At 32.5% G+C, this 22221-nt stretch overlaps 1 protein-coding gene across 1 annotated transcript in view; it reads right to left on the reverse strand.

Moving 5' to 3' along the window:
* Positions 1-1280: 1280 nt before the first annotated feature.
* LOC136037171 (solute carrier family 2, facilitated glucose transporter member 1-like) overlaps positions 1281-22221 on the reverse strand; it is a gene marked incomplete at its 3' end in the record, with an annotated part of 47631 nt that continues 26690 nt past the window's right edge. The window contains 4 exon segments of the mRNA XM_065719713.1: positions 1281-1494; positions 3488-3677; positions 7495-7661; positions 8737-8835. Of these exon segments, the coding sequence (XP_065575785.1) occupies positions 1281-1494; positions 3488-3677; positions 7495-7661; positions 8737-8835 (670 nt within the window).

The raw sequence follows: 22221 nt of genomic DNA on the forward strand, positions 1-22221 counted from the left end.
TCATTTTGCTAAGATCTTACTTCTTTCGTCAGAAAACGATTTTAAGGGAAATCTTAGAACTAAATCTTACTTATTTTGCCTTTTTTTGTAAATGTCTTTCATTATTATGCTCTGATTAGCGGTCTAAGGAAAATGATTAGTATATCATAAAAGTTCTCCCATCATTGTTCTATGCTCTATGTGGCAGAAAGTGGCTTTCCTTGCGCTCTGTTTGCTAAAATCAATGATCTGTAAGATCTAAGGACAATTATGAACTAAAACACGGTAATGCAGCCTGAAAGATTTAAGGTGTTAAAAGATTGAGGTAAGATCGTTGTGCTAAGGGACAGAGCCATTGTTCCACCATACATGGCAATCTTTCAATACACCCCCACCTCTTCACACTCCAGATGAAACCATTTACAAAATACACGAAACGCTTCTTCAGCGAGTTGTAAGTCATGTCATTTAAATTTGTAAATATCATAAACCTCAAAAACTATCCTCTCTTAAACAACTATTAATAGATCGAAAAGGGGGTTGACAGGAATCCCAATATTTTAAAGTATGATGCTTAATTCGCTCCCTGTGTACCTTCCAAGAGCTGTAACCAAGTATAAAACAAACAATAACCCATATTAGCCGATATTAAAAGCAAATATGTATATGGAAGTTTGTCTAGTAACATGCTGTCACATGTAGACAATCATCCTGAAAAATATATTTTCCACCAGGGCCCTTCTTAAATTGGTAGGCCTCCTTGTAGGTGGAGCAATTCTCTAACAATCTCCAATTGCGAAGAGAGCCAGCACAGAAATAATGTATACAAAATATTGTTGAAGAAATTTTCATTTCTTGAGTGTGTCTTGAAAATAAAGGATGATAACTTAAATCTTATGATACAAAATTATGTCACATTAATGTCACAAAATATTATATTATGTCACAAAATTAATATCAATATTATAGCCTTAGCTATTTCACAACAGCTGACCAGCACTGACTGCTTTGCTTGGTCAGTACATTACACCCACCTCTTGCATTAGTCTCTAATTCATCAAAATAAAAAGTCATATAGAGTCAAAAAAAGTCAAAAGAGTCATAATAGAAACAATCATTTTGACAACGTATAATGATTTTTTCTATGCATAGCAATTTAAAAAATCCAATTCTTATTGCAGATAGTATCTACCATTAAATTTCTAGTTTAAAATGTGTTTATTTGAATACAATTCTTTTCCTGACTGATTTAAGTTTTACCATCTCTAAAACTATAATTTTTGAGAAATGTAAAATCCTACCTCTTTCAGCCTCCCTCTCTCGTCCCTTTGTGATAAGGATATATTTGGGTGATTCAGGACAAAACATAAGTGCGGGAACTTGATAGAGGACAGCCACAGCTGTGAATGCCAAAAGATATGGCCAAAGTGTTTCAGTACCCATGATGTTTTCCATTCCCAAAATTTGAGATATCAGGATTGAAATTGTCAGAATTAGTTGATACATTGTTCCAACCTAAAAAAAAAATGCACAAAAAAAATTAGCCGAAATATAAAGATTATAGAACAAAGCAAATAAATAAAAATGGCACAGTGAATTTCTATGGCGATTTTGTCGTTACTGAGAATGCCTATTTTGAACCCCATTCCCCTCTCCCAAAAAATTTCTTCCATTTGTTAAGTTTTCTTGAAAGTTCAAGTAAGAAACACTTATTCCAGACCGGTAGACAAATTTTGCTGAAGACCAGCCCTTTCTTCTTCATTATTTTGGTACTCCCCCTCTGAGACTATTTTGTTGACCACCCTCCGAGGAACAAAATAATAAGCGTGGTATTGACTGAGGAGCAGCTCATTTCTAGTACTTGGTTAGTGTAGCACGCATGGCAGAATGAGAGACGCTCTGAGATTTGCACCAGGTGGTGGAAAGGGCCAAGCTTTGTCCTTCCAATCAATCTCCATATTTCTGCTCCTCCCAATTTGTGTCTCTGTTGCCATTTTGCAGGTAAGTATTCTTTTTTGGTTTTTTTTTTCTATGACTATATAATTAAACAAATATTTAAAAATAACAAGATTTTGTTTTTGATTCAATTTTGTAGTTTCAATTTTTTTCCTTCCAATTTTCGTCTTTAATATCATTTAGCAGGTATATATACATTTCTGGTTTGATTTTTGTGTGGCTAGATAATTAAACAAATATTTAAAAAAACGATAAGATTTAGTTTTTGACTTTGTACTTGATTTATGCCTGTTTTGGACAGGAATCTCAAAGCCATCTATCTTTTACTCGAAGTTGTTAATTCTCCCTCTGTTTGCTGTCTTCCTAGACTTGTTGGGTATTTATTCTATAAAGTAGAGCTTGGTTTGAAAAGCCAATAAACTTATTTTTAAATTATTTCATTTTAATTATGGAAATTTTCAATGGAATCGTTGAGAAAGATTATTGATGTTATGAAAAGGAAGAATGAAGACATAGATTTTTTAGTTATTAATTTCAAATGCTTTCAAATCTAATCTTGTTATTTTCCTGCAATTTATGTAGAGAGTATTTCGGGGGTGGTGAAAATTTTTATCATGTCTTTTAGCCATAACAATGACAGCTCTTATGTTTCTCAAGACCAACATAAATTAGTATTTTTTTCATTGCTTATGCATATAATGTAGCTCAAGCTATATAAAATAACCTAAGCTATTTCATATTGAAAGTTAATCACTCTGTAATTATCATTGGACCTACCATTAAATTATTGAGGCAATTCATTTATCCTGTGATAAAGAAACTGCTCAAATATTATGGAATGCCTAATTTGGTTTCCTTATACAAAAGCTAATTTATTTGGTTTCGTTCTACAGAGTAATTTAACCCCTTGAATGTCTCATGCGCAATTATCTCCCTTTTTAAGTTTTTGAAATAGTTATGAAAAAAAGATTAGTTTCTTACAATAAATTTAAAGCAGGAATAACATACACTCTATCCCTGGCAAAATTTGTCATTTCCAATTTTTTAGTTTTGCCATTTTCAAAAGCAAAACAATAAATTTTTAAAAAGTCCTATTTTTAAAAGCAAAAACAATCATATATATAAGCACAGAATTATCATATAGTCAAATTATATTTATCCTAAGAACAATGAATTTCGCTAAGGTTGGACCAAAAAATTTTACAGCTAGAATGAAATACAGTCTACCCCGGGATAAAAGTGTAGCAGGTAGAAACAAAAGGAATGACCCAAATTAGAACTGAAATAAAAAAATTGACTAAATACAAGAAATTTTTAAAAGGTCCGATTTTTAAAAGCAAAAACAATAATAATATTTCTGCTAAGAAAAATCGACTTCACTGCGAAGCATCCCAAGGAACCCAACAGAAAGGGGGTTTTCTATTGATTGCAGGTAATAAGCGCAGGATGTTTGAAAGGGGAGAAAGATGATCAACAATTACACGAAAAAAAATAAAAACAAAACACAAAAGTTTTCCTTTCAATTTTAGTCAACAAAACAAAAGTATCTTACCGCCCCTCGGAGATTAACTGGAGATATCTCACTAAGGTACATGGGTGCCAACCCGGCGTTGAGTCCGCAATTAATTCCAATAAATACCCTTCCGGCAATAAGCATTTCATACGATTCGGCAGAATATGAGAAGCCTTCGAGAATAGCGCCAATTAAAGCAAATATGTTATTGACCATAAGTCCACCTCTCCTGAAAAGCAAAACGGCTTTTAAATACTGTGTTTTTTTGTTTATAATATTTCTTTTACTTGAAAAAATATTATATTTAATATTTATCTGTAATTTATACGCTTAGGGTTAGAACCCCCCATCCTTAAAAAGAAAACAACCATGTTTTTTTGTCTAGAATATATTCTGTTGGACAATCTGCTGGTAATTTCTACCATCTAGCAAATCTTCCTCCCTTTTTTGGAGCGCCAATGCCTTAAAAACCATATTTGGTCACTGCCATCAGTGTAGCTTGCAAAATTCTAATCTTGGTTCGGAAACATCTTCGTCTACTCCCAAATCTTTTTCAGCTGTGAAAAAAACCCATGAGCCTGGGCTATTCTAGTTTTAACATCTTCAAATCACCACCGTCGTTATAAACAATAGAACCCGGGTAAGTGAATATGTCCACAGGATCGACCTATCCATTATCTAACGTTACCTTTTCAACTTCACTTACTCCTAGCCTTTGCGACTTAGTCTTCTTAACATTAATTTTCAAACCTATTCTAGCACCCTGAACTCGCAAAATCTCTTAAAGTTCATTCCCTTTGCTTACAGTTTCATCTAGAATGGTTTAGTTACACGATAATTTTAAAGCAGACGAAACTTTTCTATCAATTTAATTCTACGTTCCCAATAAAAATGACATCTATAAATAGGATATAACACGATCTTGTTTAATTCCTGATTTAATACAATACCAGCTTCTAGCCTAATTTCCTACCATAAGCGCAGCTGTGTTACTCTTCTAACTTTCCTGGAACCGTACTGTTCTTTTCTTAAAACTTTGTCCACAAAATCTCTAAGTCTAAAAAGTATCATCATCTTAAGTAATTTGCTATCTACAAATACCAGGTTAATGAAACTCAGAAACTAAGAAACTCATTTTTTACATTAACCCCAGCAGTATTATGCTTGTACCTTTTCTTAAACCACGCTGTTCTCAATCAGTTCGTGGTAACGAACTGTACTAAGGAGTACTAATATAAGTACATAAAAATTATATTAGTATGATACTAATAGATACATCAAAAGAATTGGCTTTTTATGCTGATTTTAAATATATAAGTTTAATTAAATTTAGTCTTACCCATCAAAAGTTACGAGCCCGAGAAAATTTGCCTTATTTTGGAAAATATGGGTTTAACACCCCCAAAAGGCCATAGAAGCTTAACAAAAATCATAACATCGCATTCAGCGTATCAGTGAACCCTACTGTAGAAGTTTCAAGCTCTTATTTACAAAAATGCGGAATTTCGTATTTTTTGCCAGAAGACCGTTCATGGGTACTTGTTTATTTTTTTTTTCCAGGGGTGATTATATCGACCCAGAGGGCATAGAAAGTCGCGAGATGGCTCATTATAACGAAAATCAAAAGTTCTAGTTCCCTTTTTAAGTGACCAAAAAATTAGAGGGCACCTGGGTCCCCTCTCACGCTCATTTTTTCTCAAAGTCAACGGATCAAAATATTTATATAGCCATTTTATTCAGCATAGTCAAAAAATCTAATAGCAATGTCTTTGGGGGTGACTTACTCCTTCAAAGTTCCAAGGGGAAGGGCTGAAGTTAAAGAATTTGACCAGTGTTTACATATAGTAATGGTTATTGGGAAGTGTACAGACGTTATCGGGGGGATTTCTTTGGTTGAGAGGGGGTGGTTGAGGGGATAGGGTTACGTGGGTGGATCTTTCTATGGAGAAATTTTTGATGAGGGAAGATAATTTCTATGAAGGGGGCGCAGGATATTCTAGCATTATTAAAAAAAAAACAATGATAAAATAAATTCAGAATTGTTTTTCAATTGAGAGTAAGGAGCAGAATTAAAACTTAAAAAGAACAGAAATTATTAAGCATATTAGGGGTTTATTTCCTCCTGAATACCTCGCCCTTTGTGCTAAAGTATTTTTAGTAATTTCAACTATTTATTCTACGGCAATGTGATTCAAGGGTCATTCTTAAAAAATTGGGACAAAATTTAAGCTTAAGGGTAAAGAGCGAGGTATTGACGAGGGGGTCGAACCCCCTCATATACGTAATAAAAACATACTAATGTAGAAGTTCGTTACGCAAATTAATTTGTAAGTTACTTGTGTTTTCTACCAATGGGAACGTTCGTAAAAAATTTAAATTTCTAGTTGCCTTTTTAAGCAACTAAAAGATTGGAGGGCAACTAGGGCTCTTCCCCACCCCTTTTTCTCAAAATCTTCCAATCAAAACTAAGAGGAAGCCAATCAAAAAAGCAAGTTTTTTAACTGAAATTAAGGAGTGACATTAAAACTTAAAACGAATAGAAATTACTCCGTATATTACAGGGGTTTATCCCTCCTCAACACCCCGCTCTTGCCGCTACAGTTTTGTACTGTTTTAAAAAGTAAAGTTGAGAGAAAGATTAAAATAGAAAAGAAAAAAATTAACCGCAGCAGTGTTATTCTTGTACCTTTCCTAAAACCACACTGTTCTTCTTTTAAAACTCAGCCTACAGCGTCTCTTTGTTTAAGAAGTATCATCGTACAAAGTAATTTGCAACCTACGGAAACAAGGCTAATGCCTTTACAATTACTAGACTCACCATTATCATCTTTCTTATATAGGGGTTTAATTAGGGTTTTCCTAAAAAAATTACATACGTCTCCTATTTCAAAAATAATACTCCTTATGTTCAGTAGCTTATTTCTAACCTCCTAGCTAAAACATATAATAAACTCATTCACTCCACTATCTGCAGCTGAGGGCTTATCTTTTTTTTATCCAACTAGTACTGTCACTAACTGTTTCTCTCAAAATGAATCTTTCTTCACATCTAAGGTGTCACTAAATTTTACCTTTTCCTCTATATTTCTTTCTGTAACTCTATCCTGGTTTAGCACAGTCTCAAAACATTCGGCTCATCTCTCTTTCCTCACCTCTTCTTTAATTCTTTCCTTATCACTTATTATGGGCCGGCTCCTATTTCTCACGGGGACATGTCCATATTGACTGCTCCCTCTCAACTTTTTAACATACCAGTGCATATTTTGATATTCATTGTTCAAAGTCGATAACACCTTTCGTCCATAAAATTTCACTTACAGCTTGTAGATTACAAAAGGAAAAATAATACTCCTTATCTTCAGTAGCTTATTTCTAACCTCCTAGCTAAAACATTTAAAACTCATTCACTCCACTATCTGCAGCTTAGGGCTTATCTTTTTTTTTATCCAACTAGTACTGTCACTAACTGTTTCTCTCAAAATGAATCTTACCTCAAAGAACATCCTCAAAGAAAGATTATATCTTCTTCACATGTTTAGTGTTATAAACTTCAGATTGTTTTTTTCTGATTTTCTACCCACGTGCATTTTTAATTTTACACTCGGTACCACTTTAAACTGGAAAAAAATATATATAGATCTCTATTTCATTAAAAATAAATTTTCAAAGTTTTACTAAATAATAAAGGCATTTATGGACGTTTAGGTTTCCAATAAATCATGAAACAGTCATATTTCCTTATACTGCCCTTGGTATTGATTTTAAAAAAAAGTATCTTGTTTTTGGTATTCTTGACTATCTCTGACGACTTGCAATTGCAGTTTTTTTTTTTTTTAATTTGCCATCATAAATTTTAGAATGTTTTTGTCCGATTATATTTTAAAATTTGAAATAATTAGTCAAACATCAATTATCGTTTTCACTGTCATAGGTTTGAACTTCAACAAACTTATCTTGCTCTTGGTATGCTTTGTTCTGCGGTAACACTTGGGACCTACATTCTTTTATAGGTTCAAAAACATCATGTAAATACCCTTTCCTCTTACCTGCCAAACTTTTCGGCAAAGAATCCTGTCAAAGATCCACCAATCATTCCTCCAATACAATACACTGAAACCGCAACAGACCAAATCCATGTTATTGTGGCTTCTGTTGGTACCACCGTGTAGTTAGATCGGGTATAATCAGTGTAGTTAATCCATTCCTGTATAAGCTGAAAAGACAAATTTATTGTCAAGTCTTGTGGGATTGCAAGGGTACTCAGAAATATTCTTAAATAGACGAGTGTAAAGCACTGATTGCATTATTGGAGGGATAGGGGACACGAGGCCTGGACGCAGAAATTTTAGGAGTACAAAATTCAGAATAATTATACATCAGCAATTGCAATCAATTTGTAATTTATAAGGTTTTTTCTATTAAATAAATTAGAAGGAGCAGTTAACAAATGAAAGTATTTGTTAAATTAATAATTGATTAATAAAATAGAAATAAATTAAAAAAATAAAAAGTTATCAAATAATAATTGAACTAAAATAACAATAATAAAAAATTAAATAGTTAATTGACGAATAAATAAAAATAAATTCAAAACAGAAAATAATAAAAAAGTAAATCGTTAATTAGTTAATTACTTAAAATCAAATTGTTAATAAATTATTTTCTTTTAATTTGACCTGAAATTTTGTTTGAGAGAAGGAGGGGGGGGGGCTAATTAAGATGTTACCCGGGTGTAAGACGAGCCAGAATCGAAACTTAGATAAAGGTCGGCCGAAATGTATTGGACTCTTAAGGTACAATTGATAAAACGCACCGAGAAGCGAAAGAATAGACAAATTCACAGTATGAAAAATTGAATAGGATCAGAATGAAAATACAGTAAAAAAGTTGAAAATGCATAGTTTTTGTTTTGATTTGAGCTGAGGATGAATAATTCACCGCTTAGGCCGAAAAGAAAGTGTAAAGTCTTAGGCCAAGGAATCGCAAGGAAATTGCTGGTTTGGTTAAAAGGAAACAACCATTTTATAAAATAGGTCATACACGTGTTAACATTAAAATTAACACTTACTTTTCACCAATTGCAATGCATTATCATTATATCTTTGATTTGAGCTGATGACCACTAATGTCCTTTTGAACCTTTGAGCTTTTCGACCACTTAGGCCGAAAAAAAGTGTGAATTCTTAGGCTGAGAAATGTGATGTCAGGAAATAACTGGTGTGGTTAAAATGAAACAACCATTTTAGAGAATAGGTCACACACTTGTTAATATTAAAATTAACGCTTACTTTTCCTGGTGCGTTAACTACGCCAATATTGTAACCATGCTGGAAGCCTGATCCAACTGCAGCAGCTGCAATGGCAAAAACCAAACGGCCATTTAAACCCTGGAAAATAATAAAAAGAATTAAAAACAGAACAAAGTTAGTAAATAGTTTAGACAGCACATGTATCAAAAGATTTTGAATTAAGTAAGGGGTGAGAGGCAAACTAACCGCGGACTATAATGTCACGCACTGCCTTTCTAGTCTTTCAAAATTTCAAACAAAAGTAGATTACACTATCCATCAATCATTTTCAAATAGTTCGTGGAAACAAACTGTAAGTAAGGAACGACTCAGTCTAATAGCAATCAGAATTCTAGAAAAAGGCATTTTGATAGCAATAAATGAATCAAAAAATTGTTCTTTTATGTTGATTCCAAACATATAAAACTGATTAAGTTTAACATTACCTACTAAAAGCTGCATGCGTGAGTAAATATGTCTGATTCTGAAAAATGGGAGGAGAAACACCAATGGTAAAAGTCACGCCATCAGATTTAACATTTCAGAGAACCCTATTATATAGGTTATAAGCTCATATCTACGAAAATATGGAATTTGTAATTTTTTTTGTCAAAAGAAAGATCACGAATGTGGGCTTATTTGCGTTTTATGTTTTTTTGATTCCCCAGAGGTGAATGTATTGAACCAATTGTTTAACAAAATTGAGAGAGGGTTCATTCGAACACTGAAATTTGTAGTTTTATTGTTCTTTTTAAGTAAACGCATATATTGGAGAGCAGCCAGCCCCATCCAATACCCTTTTTCTTAAAGAAGACATCTAGCCCACATTTACAGATAGCTATTTCGTTCAACAAAGTTCAAAGGTTCAGTAAACTGGCCTCTTTGGATGAAATGACCCCCACACACACACACATATTACCTGGGGAAAAGGTTGTAACTTATGTAATTTCCTCATTGTTTATATATCGAATTCACGAAAAAGTTTCTTTCAACTGAAAGTAAGGAGCATAATTACAACTCATAACGAACAAAAATTATTCCGAATGAAGAAGCTCCTCCTTCCTCAATGCTTGCTCTTTACGCTGAATAGCTCTTTAAAAAGGCTTCTCATTTAAATTCAACAGCTCCTTGTTTCATGAGTTCCATCTCATATAAAGATCAATTTCTGTTAGTTTTAACGTTTATTGTTGCTCCTTACTTTCAGTTAAAAAAACCGTAAAATTCTAGTTAATTGACTTCTTGCTATCTTGGAAAGGGCTTAGGTTAGGAAAATTAACTTTCAGGGATTGAAACTTACAGGCCAAAGTATGTCCCGGGAAGGTATTTTGAAGTACCTACCTCCACTCCTTCTCCCTCTAGAGGGCCCTGACCATTGATGATCTTTCAAAATATGTGTGTTATAAAAGTGAAACCTTGCAAAATAGATCTTCTGCTTAATTGAAGTACAACAAAATTGTTTTCAGCTTCATAACTTTGCTCAATTCCATTTTATAAGGTTTTAAAGATATGCAAATGCAATGCCTAAATTAAAAAAAAACATTGATATGGCTTAAAATTCTACTCAAATAACAGGAATTGCATTTTTAGAACTAAAGGCAGAGAAAAAGCAACTAGTAACAGAAAATTAAGGTAAAATGTTGTTTTGTCAAAGTTTCAATAGGTATAGACCTGTCATGTAGGCAAATTTCTGGGCCCTCTAGAGGGAGAAGGGGTGGAGGTGAGTACTTTAAAATACCTTCTCGGGACATACTTTAGCGTGTAGACCCATCCCTGAAAGTTTCATTTTCCTAACCTAAACCCTTTCCGAGATAGCGAGTCAATTTTACCAAAAAATCTTATTTTTTATTTAATTTGGGAAACTAAAGCAATGTGGAATAATTACTTTTACTCTATGACTAATGACTAATACGACTGTACGACTAATATCAATAATCAGCAAAAAAGAAAAATATATAAAACAACGAATTGATTCAAAAATCTCAAACCATAAAGTAGTTCCTTAATGAACGTATGGACAATGTATAACCCAAATTTAGCAGTCCTTATTCTTTTTAGCTTCATTTTGTCACCTTGATTTATATTAAAATTGAGATTTAAATAAGAATCATCTACTCTGTTTGCACTCGCCAGATTTTTCGTTTAAGGATGTATTATTATTTTAGTTTATTTTTATTCCATATAATTTACAAAATAATTTAAATTACAAATGATTATTTACAAATTTTTGTAAATTATTTACAAAATTTTTTTAAATTCACTAAAAATTTTAGAAATTTTTGTGTTGCGTGTTACAACAACTCACTGCAGTACTAAGCTACCTGAGGCTTACAAAGTTGTGCCAACCCGTTTTTTCACTCATTCTATTTGAGGCTTTACTCTTTATCTCCTTCCATGAAGTTCTGGTACCCTTTAAACCCTTTCTTTTTTAATTTTTGTATATCAAAATTAGTTGCATTTTTTTTTAACCGCTAGATGAAATTACTGATATATTATTGAGTGTAAACTTGCATGAAAAATCACCCAAATAAAAAATGATTTCTTACTGAGGACTTGTCTTCGTTAGACATAGTTTTATTTATCCTTCTAACCACTATCTGGAGTGTAATGAACAAGCGACTGAGTTAAATTTGGCCAAACTTTGCATTTTATACCTCTTTTGCTTAATAATCTGGTGACTCTATTTTAATTTGTTTTTTAATCAGTTATATTAGCATATCTTAAATTTTGTTAAGTTAATGTTTTCGTTTAGAGATTTATTAAGTCAATAATGACTGTATTACACATTGCTTCTGACCTCTTTTATGAAAATAATTTGCATATAGGTGATTGTAATTAGGAAGTGCTATCTTTAATCGCATAGTTTCTTTTGTTTTAAATATGATTTTAAAGAATTCGAAATACACATATAAATGGAAGTATTAGGCTATTCGCACATTACATATATGCGGGTGAAAAAAGGGCTATAGAGGACTTCATCCATCTTCTAAAGATTGTATACTCTTTTTAACGTTATACGTTTATTTTATACTCTTTATACTTTATACGTTTTATCGTTATAATCTTTTTAACTTGTTTAAATCAATGAGTTTGCACTTCACTTTTTCAGAGAAATATTCAATATAGGCCACAAATTGTATTTTTGAACCAAAAATGAAGAAAAAATAAATATGAAAAGTTTTTTCTACTGAAAGTGAGGAGCAGCATTAAAACTGAAAACGAGCAGAAATTATTGCGCATATGAGGGATTTACCTCCTCGTAATACCTGGCTCTTTACGCTAAAGTATTTTTAGTAATTTCAACTTTTTATTCTACGGCCTTTGTAATTCAAGGGTATTCTTAAGGCATTGGGACAGAATTTAAAGCTTTAGTGTATAGAGCGAGGTATCGACGAGGGATGAACTCCCTAAAATATGCAATAAAAACATACGAATATAGAAGTTCGTTACGTAAATTAATTCGTAAATTACGTCTATCTCTTACTAATGAAAATGTTCGTAAAAAATTAAAAGTTCTAGTTGCCATTTTAAGTAATCAAAAAATTGGAGGGGAAGTAGGCTTCCTCCCTCTTTCCTTTTTTTCTCAATATCTACTAATTAAAACTATGAGAAAGCCATTTAGCCAAAAAAAATTATTATGCAAATTTTGTTTTAATTATTTATGTACGGAGAGACAAGATCAAAACATGCATTAATTAAAAAACGTCAAGAAATTAAGTAAAAAAAAGTTTTCTTAAATGAAAGTAAGGAGCGACATTAAAACTTAAAACGAACAGAAATTACTCAGTATATGAAAGGGGCTTTTCCTCCTCAACACTCCGCTCTTTACACTAAAAGTTTTTTACTATTTTAAGAATTAAAGTTAAGAGAAAGAGCCAGACTTTAGCGTAAAGAGCGGGGCGTTGAGGAGGAAAATTCCCTTTCATATACGGAGTAATTTTTGCTCTTTTTAAGTTGTAATGTCGCTCCTTACTTCCATTTAAAGAACTTGTTTTTTTTTTATTTAATTAACTTGTTTAAATCTATAAGTTTGCACTTCTCTTTTTCAGAGAAATATTCAATATAAGGCACAAATTGTATTTTTGACCCAAAAAATTCGAAGAAGAAGCCATGCAAGGCTGTTTATGAGGGGAGGGGGTGAAGGGGTCAGAAACCCTCCCCCCCCAAAAAAAATGTTTGTCCGACTCGTAAAAACATAAAAAAAAATAATATAAACATATTCTGATGAGCGTTTTAAAGTTTTTGCACACCCCTGCCCCGAAAAAATAACCTGGATACCAATCTGAGGTCATGTTTCAGTCTAATTTTAAGGAAAAAGAATGCCTACATTTCTTGGGCTTTAAGTTTTCATGAATTTGCCTTACTTATTCATTTTGATTTTTCTTTGCATTGGAAAATGGTAACCATTCATGAAAATAATAAAGGAAAATTTTATTTTAGTCTAGAGGGCTGAGGCAACCCCCCATAAACCCTGGAAAGAAATTGATGTATTTTGTTTTTGTATTTTAGTTTAATGTTAGCAGCACTTGCTGCAAAAGTAGCAGTTTTTGTTGTAATAGTGTACAAATATTGTCTTTTTTGTCAATTGATCATCTTCCTTGTCATTTTCTGGAAGTCCTAAATTAATTTACTCACAATTAATATAATAAAATCCGAAATTGATATTTAATCCCTTTTGAGTTCTGGGATTATTTCTCGTCAACGCTGATATTATAAATGTAAAGAGTAATATTCAACCTCCAAGTGAGCAGAATTTGTTTCGTATACCAGGGGGACTACCCCTCCTCATCCCCGCTCCTACCTCATGACCACAAATTCTGCGAAGGGTGCTCATGATATAAGAAACTGACAATTCTTGTCCTTTTTTATAAGTCGAACACGATTGTAGGCCAACCAGTCACGAGGGGGTAGGCATTTTCTGAAGAGAGGGGATTTAATTTCAAGGGATGGGGGAGAAGTTAAACATCGGCTCCCTTTTATTACAATGACTGTTGATAAATAAGGCTTGAAAAGGTTGTAGTTACGAGGAAACCATATTTTGTTCTTGTTCTTTTTTTAGTAAGCACGAACTTGAAGAAAACGACGAAGGTTTTGACATTTTGAGGATACTTTTAATCCTGCCATTAAATGCTTTAGCGGAAACCTTTACACACGTTGCGCCCTCCCCTCCGAAAAAAAAAAAAATCATGAAACGGATTAAGGAGTTCTTCATTAGGAAACAAATTAATAAAATCAAAGGAGTACCATTAAATTCCTGTATTTTATTTTATTTTCAAGCATCCTATTCCTATATTTTTACAGAAACATTTCTGCAACCCCTTCCTTCCTAAGTACAACCCAAAGAGACACCATTATATTTCTTATTTTATGCTATACTCAAACATGTTTTTACCTTCTGAAAATGGTTCCTATTCCAGAGTTCGATATAAGGGGTAGGAGGGGTAAAGCTCCTCACACAGAACACCCAGTGAGCGACAAAGCAAGTTAGAGAAAAAAAATTAATAAAAACTTTCTTCAAAAACCGAAAATTCAACATTTGAAAGTATCTAAATTCCTACACATGAGTAATTTGTCAAGCATAATTACACGTTTTTGGAAGCCTCTGGTCTTTCCCTCCTATTGTCCTTCAAGGACTTATTTGTGGACTGGGTTTTAAGCTGGTGCAAACGGCGTGAGTGAAGCTTAAGAGTTTTCTGTTGCCTTGCTAGGTAGGTGACCCAGGTAGATCCCCCCGTTAAATTTTTTAGAGTTTCAGGAGGTTGCAATTCACGAAAATGTATGGAGGCAAAGGTTTTCTGTTTTTTTTTTTTTTTTTTTTTTTTTTAATGAAGACAAAAAGGAGGTATTTTTCAAAATCAAGTAACTTTTTCCCCTAATGGAAATATCGTAACAATTAGCGCCCTTGTGGGTTCACCGTATTCTCTCAAAATTTGTCTGACTTAGGAGTCTTGACAAAGCTGTATCGAGGATTTTTATTCGAGGAAGGTGGGGGGAGAATTACAAAGGAGCTTTCAAAAGCGATTCACATAATTTGTTTATATACTTTTTTGCATTGTTATAACGAATTGGACAAATATCTTGGGGGGGAGTCAAACATCCCCCACCGCACCTTGGATATGACCTTGGGTTTTGAGAAAACCATCACTCTCTGTACTAGATTCCCAAAATTTAGTTTAGTTACATTTAATGCTTAAGCGAATAAATGTCAGTAAAAGGCAAATAAAAGTTTTCTAACTTTTTTTTAGAAATCTATTAAGTTTGACTCTTTTGTTTCCTGTGTTTGTTTGTTTAATTTTTGTTCGTTTTGTGTTTAATTAATTCTTTAATAGTTCAATATTTTATTTCTTTGTTTCAGTCTAATTTTAAGAAAAAAGAAAACCTACAATTCTTGGGTTTTTAATTTTCGTAAATTTACCTTACTTATTCATTTAGTGCATCAGGAAATGGCATCGACTCATGAAAGTTTTTGAGAAATGTGTTATTTTAGTCTAGAGGGTTGAGGCAATCCTCCCTGACACCTGGGAAGAAACTGATGTATATGGTTTTGAAGTTCAATTACATATATATATATATATATATATATATATATATATATATATATATATATATATATATATATATATATATATATATTTTTAAACACGGATCAAATTCTTGGAATAAAATAATGATGATATTATTTCCGATTTGTGTATCTGATCGTTTTCCATTATCCCATAAACTAACATTTTCCCTTGGAAAATTCTCCCATAAAACTCAACTCTGTGGAAAATTCTCCGCTGAAAATTCACGCCTGAAAAAGTTCCACCCCCCGAGAAATACTGTCAAGTTTCTTCTGTGTATGTTTTTTTTTTCTAGCTATGCATAAAGTATTTGACAGCTCCATCTCAAACAAAGAGAAAACCACAACCTATAGTAACTGAAAGTTAAAAATTATATGCGAATGTTATTGTAATATTTTGCCAAAAAATGATCATGGATAAAAACAACATCGAGTAAAACAACAAGGAATTTTCCTAAAACAGTGAAATTCGCTTAGACCTTAAAATATTTCGGCTCTATATCTAAGAGCCGTTGACAGAAAACTACGCATACGAATTCAGCAAAACTAACAGTAAAATGAGATTTTTAAAACTATAATAGAAAAATTAAAATTGTCCCAATTTTATTGTTTTTTATGATGAAAAGGCAGTGTGGACTTTGTCGTTATCTAAAGATCATGGATGCGTGTCGTTTGACGTTTTTTTTTATATTTCCCCCAAGGATGATCCTATCAAACCAATGGTCCTAAAAGATCGGGAAAAGACTCATTCGAACGGAAGTTACAAGATTAAGTGCCTTTTTAAGTCAAAATTTTTTCGCAAATTCTGCGGAACATGCTCATTACATCAGAAACCAAAAGTTCTAGTCTTTTTCTCTAAGTCAAAAGCGATTGAAGACCAACCAGCCATGAGAAAGGGGGGTATTTTTGGGGGGAATAACACCGGCTCCCATTTATTACAACTACAGTTGATAATTACGGCTTGGAAAGGTTGTAGTTACGAGGATGTCACATATTATTCTTTTTTCAGTAAGCACAAAACTGAAGAAAAAAGAAGTTTTTCATGTCCAGAGGGTGGGGCTAAACCAGGAAAGAGAAGAAATACAAAAAAAGCTTCCCTAATAAAGAACTAATCCAACGTTTGAAACAAAAAGAGCAAAATGTACTACAAACCGAGGTTTTGCTTCTACCCCCTCCCTTCTCCCATTAACCATGGAAGCTCTAAAGCCTGTTTTATGATTTGCTTTTTGCTGAAAGCCAATGTATTTTTAACTGTGTGATTTAGTTTTTCAAAACATCATGGACGAATAAAAAGTAAATTTCAATAATAATCAAGATGACTGGAAAGAACTAATAAAAATAAACTCAACATTTGATATATATTTTGATATTAATTTCTGGTAACTCAGTAAACCAAGATTTTGTTTCATTGTATTTTTTGGGGTTTTTGAGTACTGTAAATAAATTTCATTATTAACCTTATTCTTTTCGGACTCAACTAGGATCCATCATTCCCCCTTTTCTCAATGGTAAATCTATCTATATAAAAATAAGTTGTCTGTGTGTGTGTGTGTGTCTGTCGAGTGACGTCATGTTTATGTGTCGATTGACGTCATGTTTTCGACTGACGAAATTACAGACCGGGACGTCGGGACACAAATGACGACCGGGACACCGTCACATAGGGAATATAAATGACGACCGGGACACTCAAAGAGAAAGCAACCGGGACACAAGGAATGTTCGATTAGCAATCACCATCAACAAAGCACCGGGACACAAATGACGACCGGGACAGAGGGAGTAAAAATGACGACCAGGACATAAGTAAAAAAAAATAAAAAAAGGTAAAAACTACAAAAAAAAATAAAAAGAAAAAAAAAATAAAAACTAATAAAAAAACTAAAAAAGCTAAAAAACTAAAAAAGAAAAAAAAGAAAAATAAAGGAGAAAAACAAAACTAAAAAAGATAAAATAAAAAAAAAACTTCCCATGGACCATTATATGTTGCATGTTCAAGTATCGGTAAACCTGACTATCTATTTATATGCACAGACAATGGGACAGCAAAGAATGTTGTATAATCGCAAGTTTTACGTAGTTAAAAACATATATATATATATATATATATATATATATATATATATATATATATATATATATATATATATATATATATATATATATATATATATATATATATATATATATATATATATATATCTATATATATATAAAAATAAGTTGTCTGTCTGTATGTCTGTCTGTGGATCAGGTGACGTCATGTTTCTGTGTTGACTGACATCCCGAGAAGATCACGAATGTGGGCTTATTTGCGTTTTATGTTTTTTTGATTCCCCAGAGGTGAATGTATTGAACCAATTGTTTAACAAAATTGAGAGAGGGCTCATTCGAACACTGAAATTTGTAGTTTTATTGTTCTTTTTAAGTAAACGAATATATTGGAGAGCAGCCAGCCCCATCCAATACTCTTTTTCTTAAAGAAGACATCTAGCCCACATTTACAGATAGCTATTTCGTTCAACAAAGTTCAAAGGTTCAGTAAACTGGCCTCTTTGGATGAAATGACCCCCCCCCACACACACACATATTACCTGGGGAAAAGGTTGTAACTTATGTAATTTCCTCATTGTTTATATATCGAATTCACGAAAAAGTTTCTTTCAACTGAAAGTAAGGAGCATAATTACAACTCATAACGAACAAAAATTATTCCGAATGAAGAAGCTCCTCCTTCCTCAATGCTTGCTCTTTACGCTGAATAGCTCTTTAAAAAGGCTTCTCATTTAAATTCAACAGCTCCTTGTTTCATGAGTTCCATCTCATATAAAGATCAATTTCTGTTAGTTTTAACGTTTATTGTTGCTCCTTACTTTCAGTTAAAAAAACCGTAAAATTCTAGTTAATTGACTTCTTGCTATCTTGGAAAGGGCTTAGGTTAGGAAAATTAACTTTCAGGGATTGAAACTTACAGGCCAAAGTATGTCCCGGGAAGGTATTTTGAAGTACCTACCTCCACTCCTTCTCCCTCTAGAGGGCCCTGACCATTGATGATCTTTCAAAATATGTGTGTTATAAAAGTGAAACCTTGCAAAATAGATCTTCTGCTTAATTGAAGTACAACTAAATTGTTTTCAGCTTCATAACTTTGCTCAATTCCATTTTATAAGGTTTTAAAGATATGCAAATGCAATGCCTAAATTAAAAAAAAACATTGATATGGCTTAAAATTCTACTCAAATAACAGGAATTGCATTTTTAGTACTAAAGGCAGAGAAAAAGCAACTAGTAACAGAAAATTAAGGTAAAATGTTGTTTTGTCAAAGTTTCAATAGGTATAGACCTGTCATGTAGGCAAATTTCTGGGCCCTCTAGAGGGAGAAGGGGTGGAGGTGAGTACTTTAAAATACCTTCTCGGGACATACTTTAGCGTGTAGACCCATCCCTGAAAGTTTCATTTTCCTAACCTAAACCCTTTCCGAGATAGCGAGTCAATTTTACCAAAAAATCTTATTTTTTATTTAATTTGGGAAACTAAAGCAATGCGGAATAATTACTTTTACTCTATGACTAATGACTAATACGACTGTATGACTAATATCAATAATCAGCAAAAAAGAAAAATATATAAAACAACGAATTGATTCAAAAATCTCAAACCATAAAGTAGTTCCTTAATGAACGTATGGACAATGTATAACCCAAATTTAGCAGTCCTTATTCTTTTTAGCTTCATTTTGTCACCTTGATTTATATTAAAATTGAGATTTAAATAAGAATCATCTACTCTGTTTGCACTCGCCAGATTTTTCGTTTAAGGATGTATTATTATTTTAGTTTATTTTTATTCCATATAATTTACAAAATAATTTAAATTACAAATGATTATTTACAAATTTTTGTAAATTATTTACAAAATTTTTTTAAATTTACTAAAAATTTTAGAAATTTTTGTGTTGCGTGTTACAACAACTCGCTGCAGTACTAAGCTACCTGAGGCTTACAAAGTTGTGCCAACCCGTTTTTTCACTCATTCTATTTGAGGCTTTACTCTTTATCTCCTTCCATGAAGTTCTGGTACCCTTTAAACCCTTTCTTTTTTAATTTTTGTATATCAAAATTAGTTGCATTTTTTTTTAACCGCTAGATGAAATTACTAATATATTATTGAGTGTAAACTTGCATGAAAAATCACCCAAATAAAAAATGATTTCTTACTGAGGACTTGTCTTCGTTAGACATAGTTTTATTTATCCTTCTAAACAACTATCTGGAGTGTAATGAACAAGCGACTGAGTTAAATTTGGCCAAACTTTGCATTTTATACCTCTTTTGCTTAATAATCTGGTGACTCTATTTTAATTTGTTTTTTAATCAGTTATATTAGCATACCTTAAATTTTGTTAAGTTAATGTTTTCGTTTAGAGATTTATTAAGTCAATAACGACTGTATTACACATTGCTTCTGACCTCTTTTATGAAAATAATTTGCATATAGGTGATTGTAATTAGGAAGTGCTATCTTTAATCGCATAGTTTCTTTTGTTTTAAATATGATTTTAAAGAATTCGAAATACACATATAAATGGAAGTATTAGGCTATTCGCACATTACATATATGCGGGTGAAAAAAGGGCTATAGAGGACTTCATCCATCTTCTAAAGATTGTATACTCTTTTTAACGTTATACGTTTATTTTATACTCTTTATACTTTATACGTTTTATCGTTATAATCTTTTTAACTTGTTTAAATCAATGAGTTTGCACTTCACTTTTTCAGAGAAATATTCAATATAGGCCACAAATTGTATTTTTGAACCAAAAATGAAGAAAAAATAAATATGAAAAGTTTTTTCTACTGAAAGTGAGGAGCAGCATTAAATCTGAAAACGAGCAGAAACTATTGCGCATATGAGGGATTTACCTCCTCGTAATACCTGGCTCTTTACGCTAAAGTATTTTTAGTAATTTCAACTTTTTATTCTACGGCCTTTGTAATTCAAGGGTATTCTTAAGGCATTGGGACAGAATTTAAAGCTTTAGTGTATAGAGCGAGGTATCGACGAGGGATGAACTCCCTAAAATATGCAATAAAAACATACGAATATAGAAGTTCGTTACGTAAATTAATTCGTAAATTACGTCTATCTTTTACTAATGAAAATGTTCGTAAACAATTAAAAGTTCTAGTTGCCATTTTAAGTAATCAAAAAATTGGAGGGGAAGTAGGCTTCCTCCCTCTTTCCTTTTTTTCTCAATATCTACTAATTAAAACTATGAGAAAGCCATTTAGCCAAAAAAAATTATTATGCAAATTTTGTTTTAATTATTTATGTACGGAGAGACAAGATCAAAACATGCATTAATTAAAAAACGTCAAGAAATTAAGTAAAAAAAAGTTTTCTTAAATGAAAGTAACTTAAAACGAACAGAAATTACTCAGTATATGAAAGGGGCTTTTCCTCCTCAACGCTCCGCTCTTTACACTAAAAGTTTTTTACTGTTTTAAGAATTAAAGTTAAGAGAAAGAGCCAGACTTTAGCGTAAAGAGCGGGGCGTTGAGGAGGAAAACTCCCTTTCATATACGGAGTAATTTTTGCTCTTTTTAAGTTGTAATGTCGCTCCTTACTTCCATTTAAAGAACTTGTTTTTTTTTTATTTAATTAACTTGTTTAAATCTATAAGTTTGCACTTCTCTTTTTCAGAGAAATATTCAATATAAGGCACAAATTGTATTTTTGACCCAAAAAATTCGAAGAAGAAGCCATGCAAGGCTGTTTATGAGGGGAGGGAGTGAAGGGGTCAGAAACCCTCCCCCCCCTCAAAAAAAATGTTTGTCCGACTCGTAAAAACATAAAAAAAAATAATATAAACATATTCTGATGAACGTTTTAAAGTTTTTGCACACCCCTGCCCGAAAAAATAACCTGGATACCAATCTGAGGTCATGTTTCAGTCTAATTTTAAGGAAAAAGAATGCCTACATCTCTTGGGCTTTAAGTTTTCATGAATTTGCCTTACTTATTCATTTTGATTTTTCTTTGCATTGGAAAATGGTAACCATTCATGAAAATAATAAAGGAAAATTTTATTTTAGTCTAGAGGGCTGAGGCAACCCCCCATAAACCCTGGAAAGAAATTGATGTATTTTGTTTTTGTATTTTAGTTTAATGTTAGCAGCACTTGCTGCAAAAGTAGCAGTTTTTGTTGTAATAGTGTACAAATATTGTCTTTTTTGTCAATTGATCATCTTCCTTGTCATTTTCTGGAAGTCCTAAATTAATTTACTCACAATTAATATAATAAAATCCGAAATTGATATTTAATCCCTTTTGAGTTCTGGGATTATTTCTCGTCAACGCTGATATTATAAATGTAAGAGTAATATTCAACCTCCAAGTGAGCAGAATTTGTTTCGTATACCAGGGGGACTACCCCTCCTCATCCCCGCTCCTACCTCATGACCACAAATTCTGCGAAGGGTGCTCATGATATAAGAAACTGACAATTCTTGTCCTTTTTTATAAGTCGAACACGATTGTAGGCCAACCAGTCACGAGGGGGTAGGCATTTTCTGAAGAGAGGGGATTTAATTTCAAGGGATGGGGGAGAAGTTAAACATCGGCTCCCTTTTAATTACAATGACTGTTGATAAATAAGGCTTGAAAAGGTTGTAGTTACGAGGAAACCATATTTTGTTCTTGTTCTTTTTTTAGTAAGCACGAACTTGAAGAAAACGACGAAGGTTTTGACATTTTGAGGATACTTTTAATCCTGCCATTAAATGCTTTAGCGGAAACCTTTACACACGTTGCGCCCTCCCCTCCGAAAAAAAAAAAAATCATGAAACGGATTAAGGAGTTCTTCATTAGGAAACAAATTAATAAAATCAAAGGAGTACCATTAAATTCCTGTATTTTATTT

This window comes from Artemia franciscana, chromosome 16 (genome assembly GCF_032884065.1).
Source record: "Artemia franciscana chromosome 16, ASM3288406v1, whole genome shotgun sequence".
In the NCBI taxonomy this organism is placed as follows: Eukaryota; Metazoa; Arthropoda; class Branchiopoda; order Anostraca; family Artemiidae; genus Artemia; species Artemia franciscana.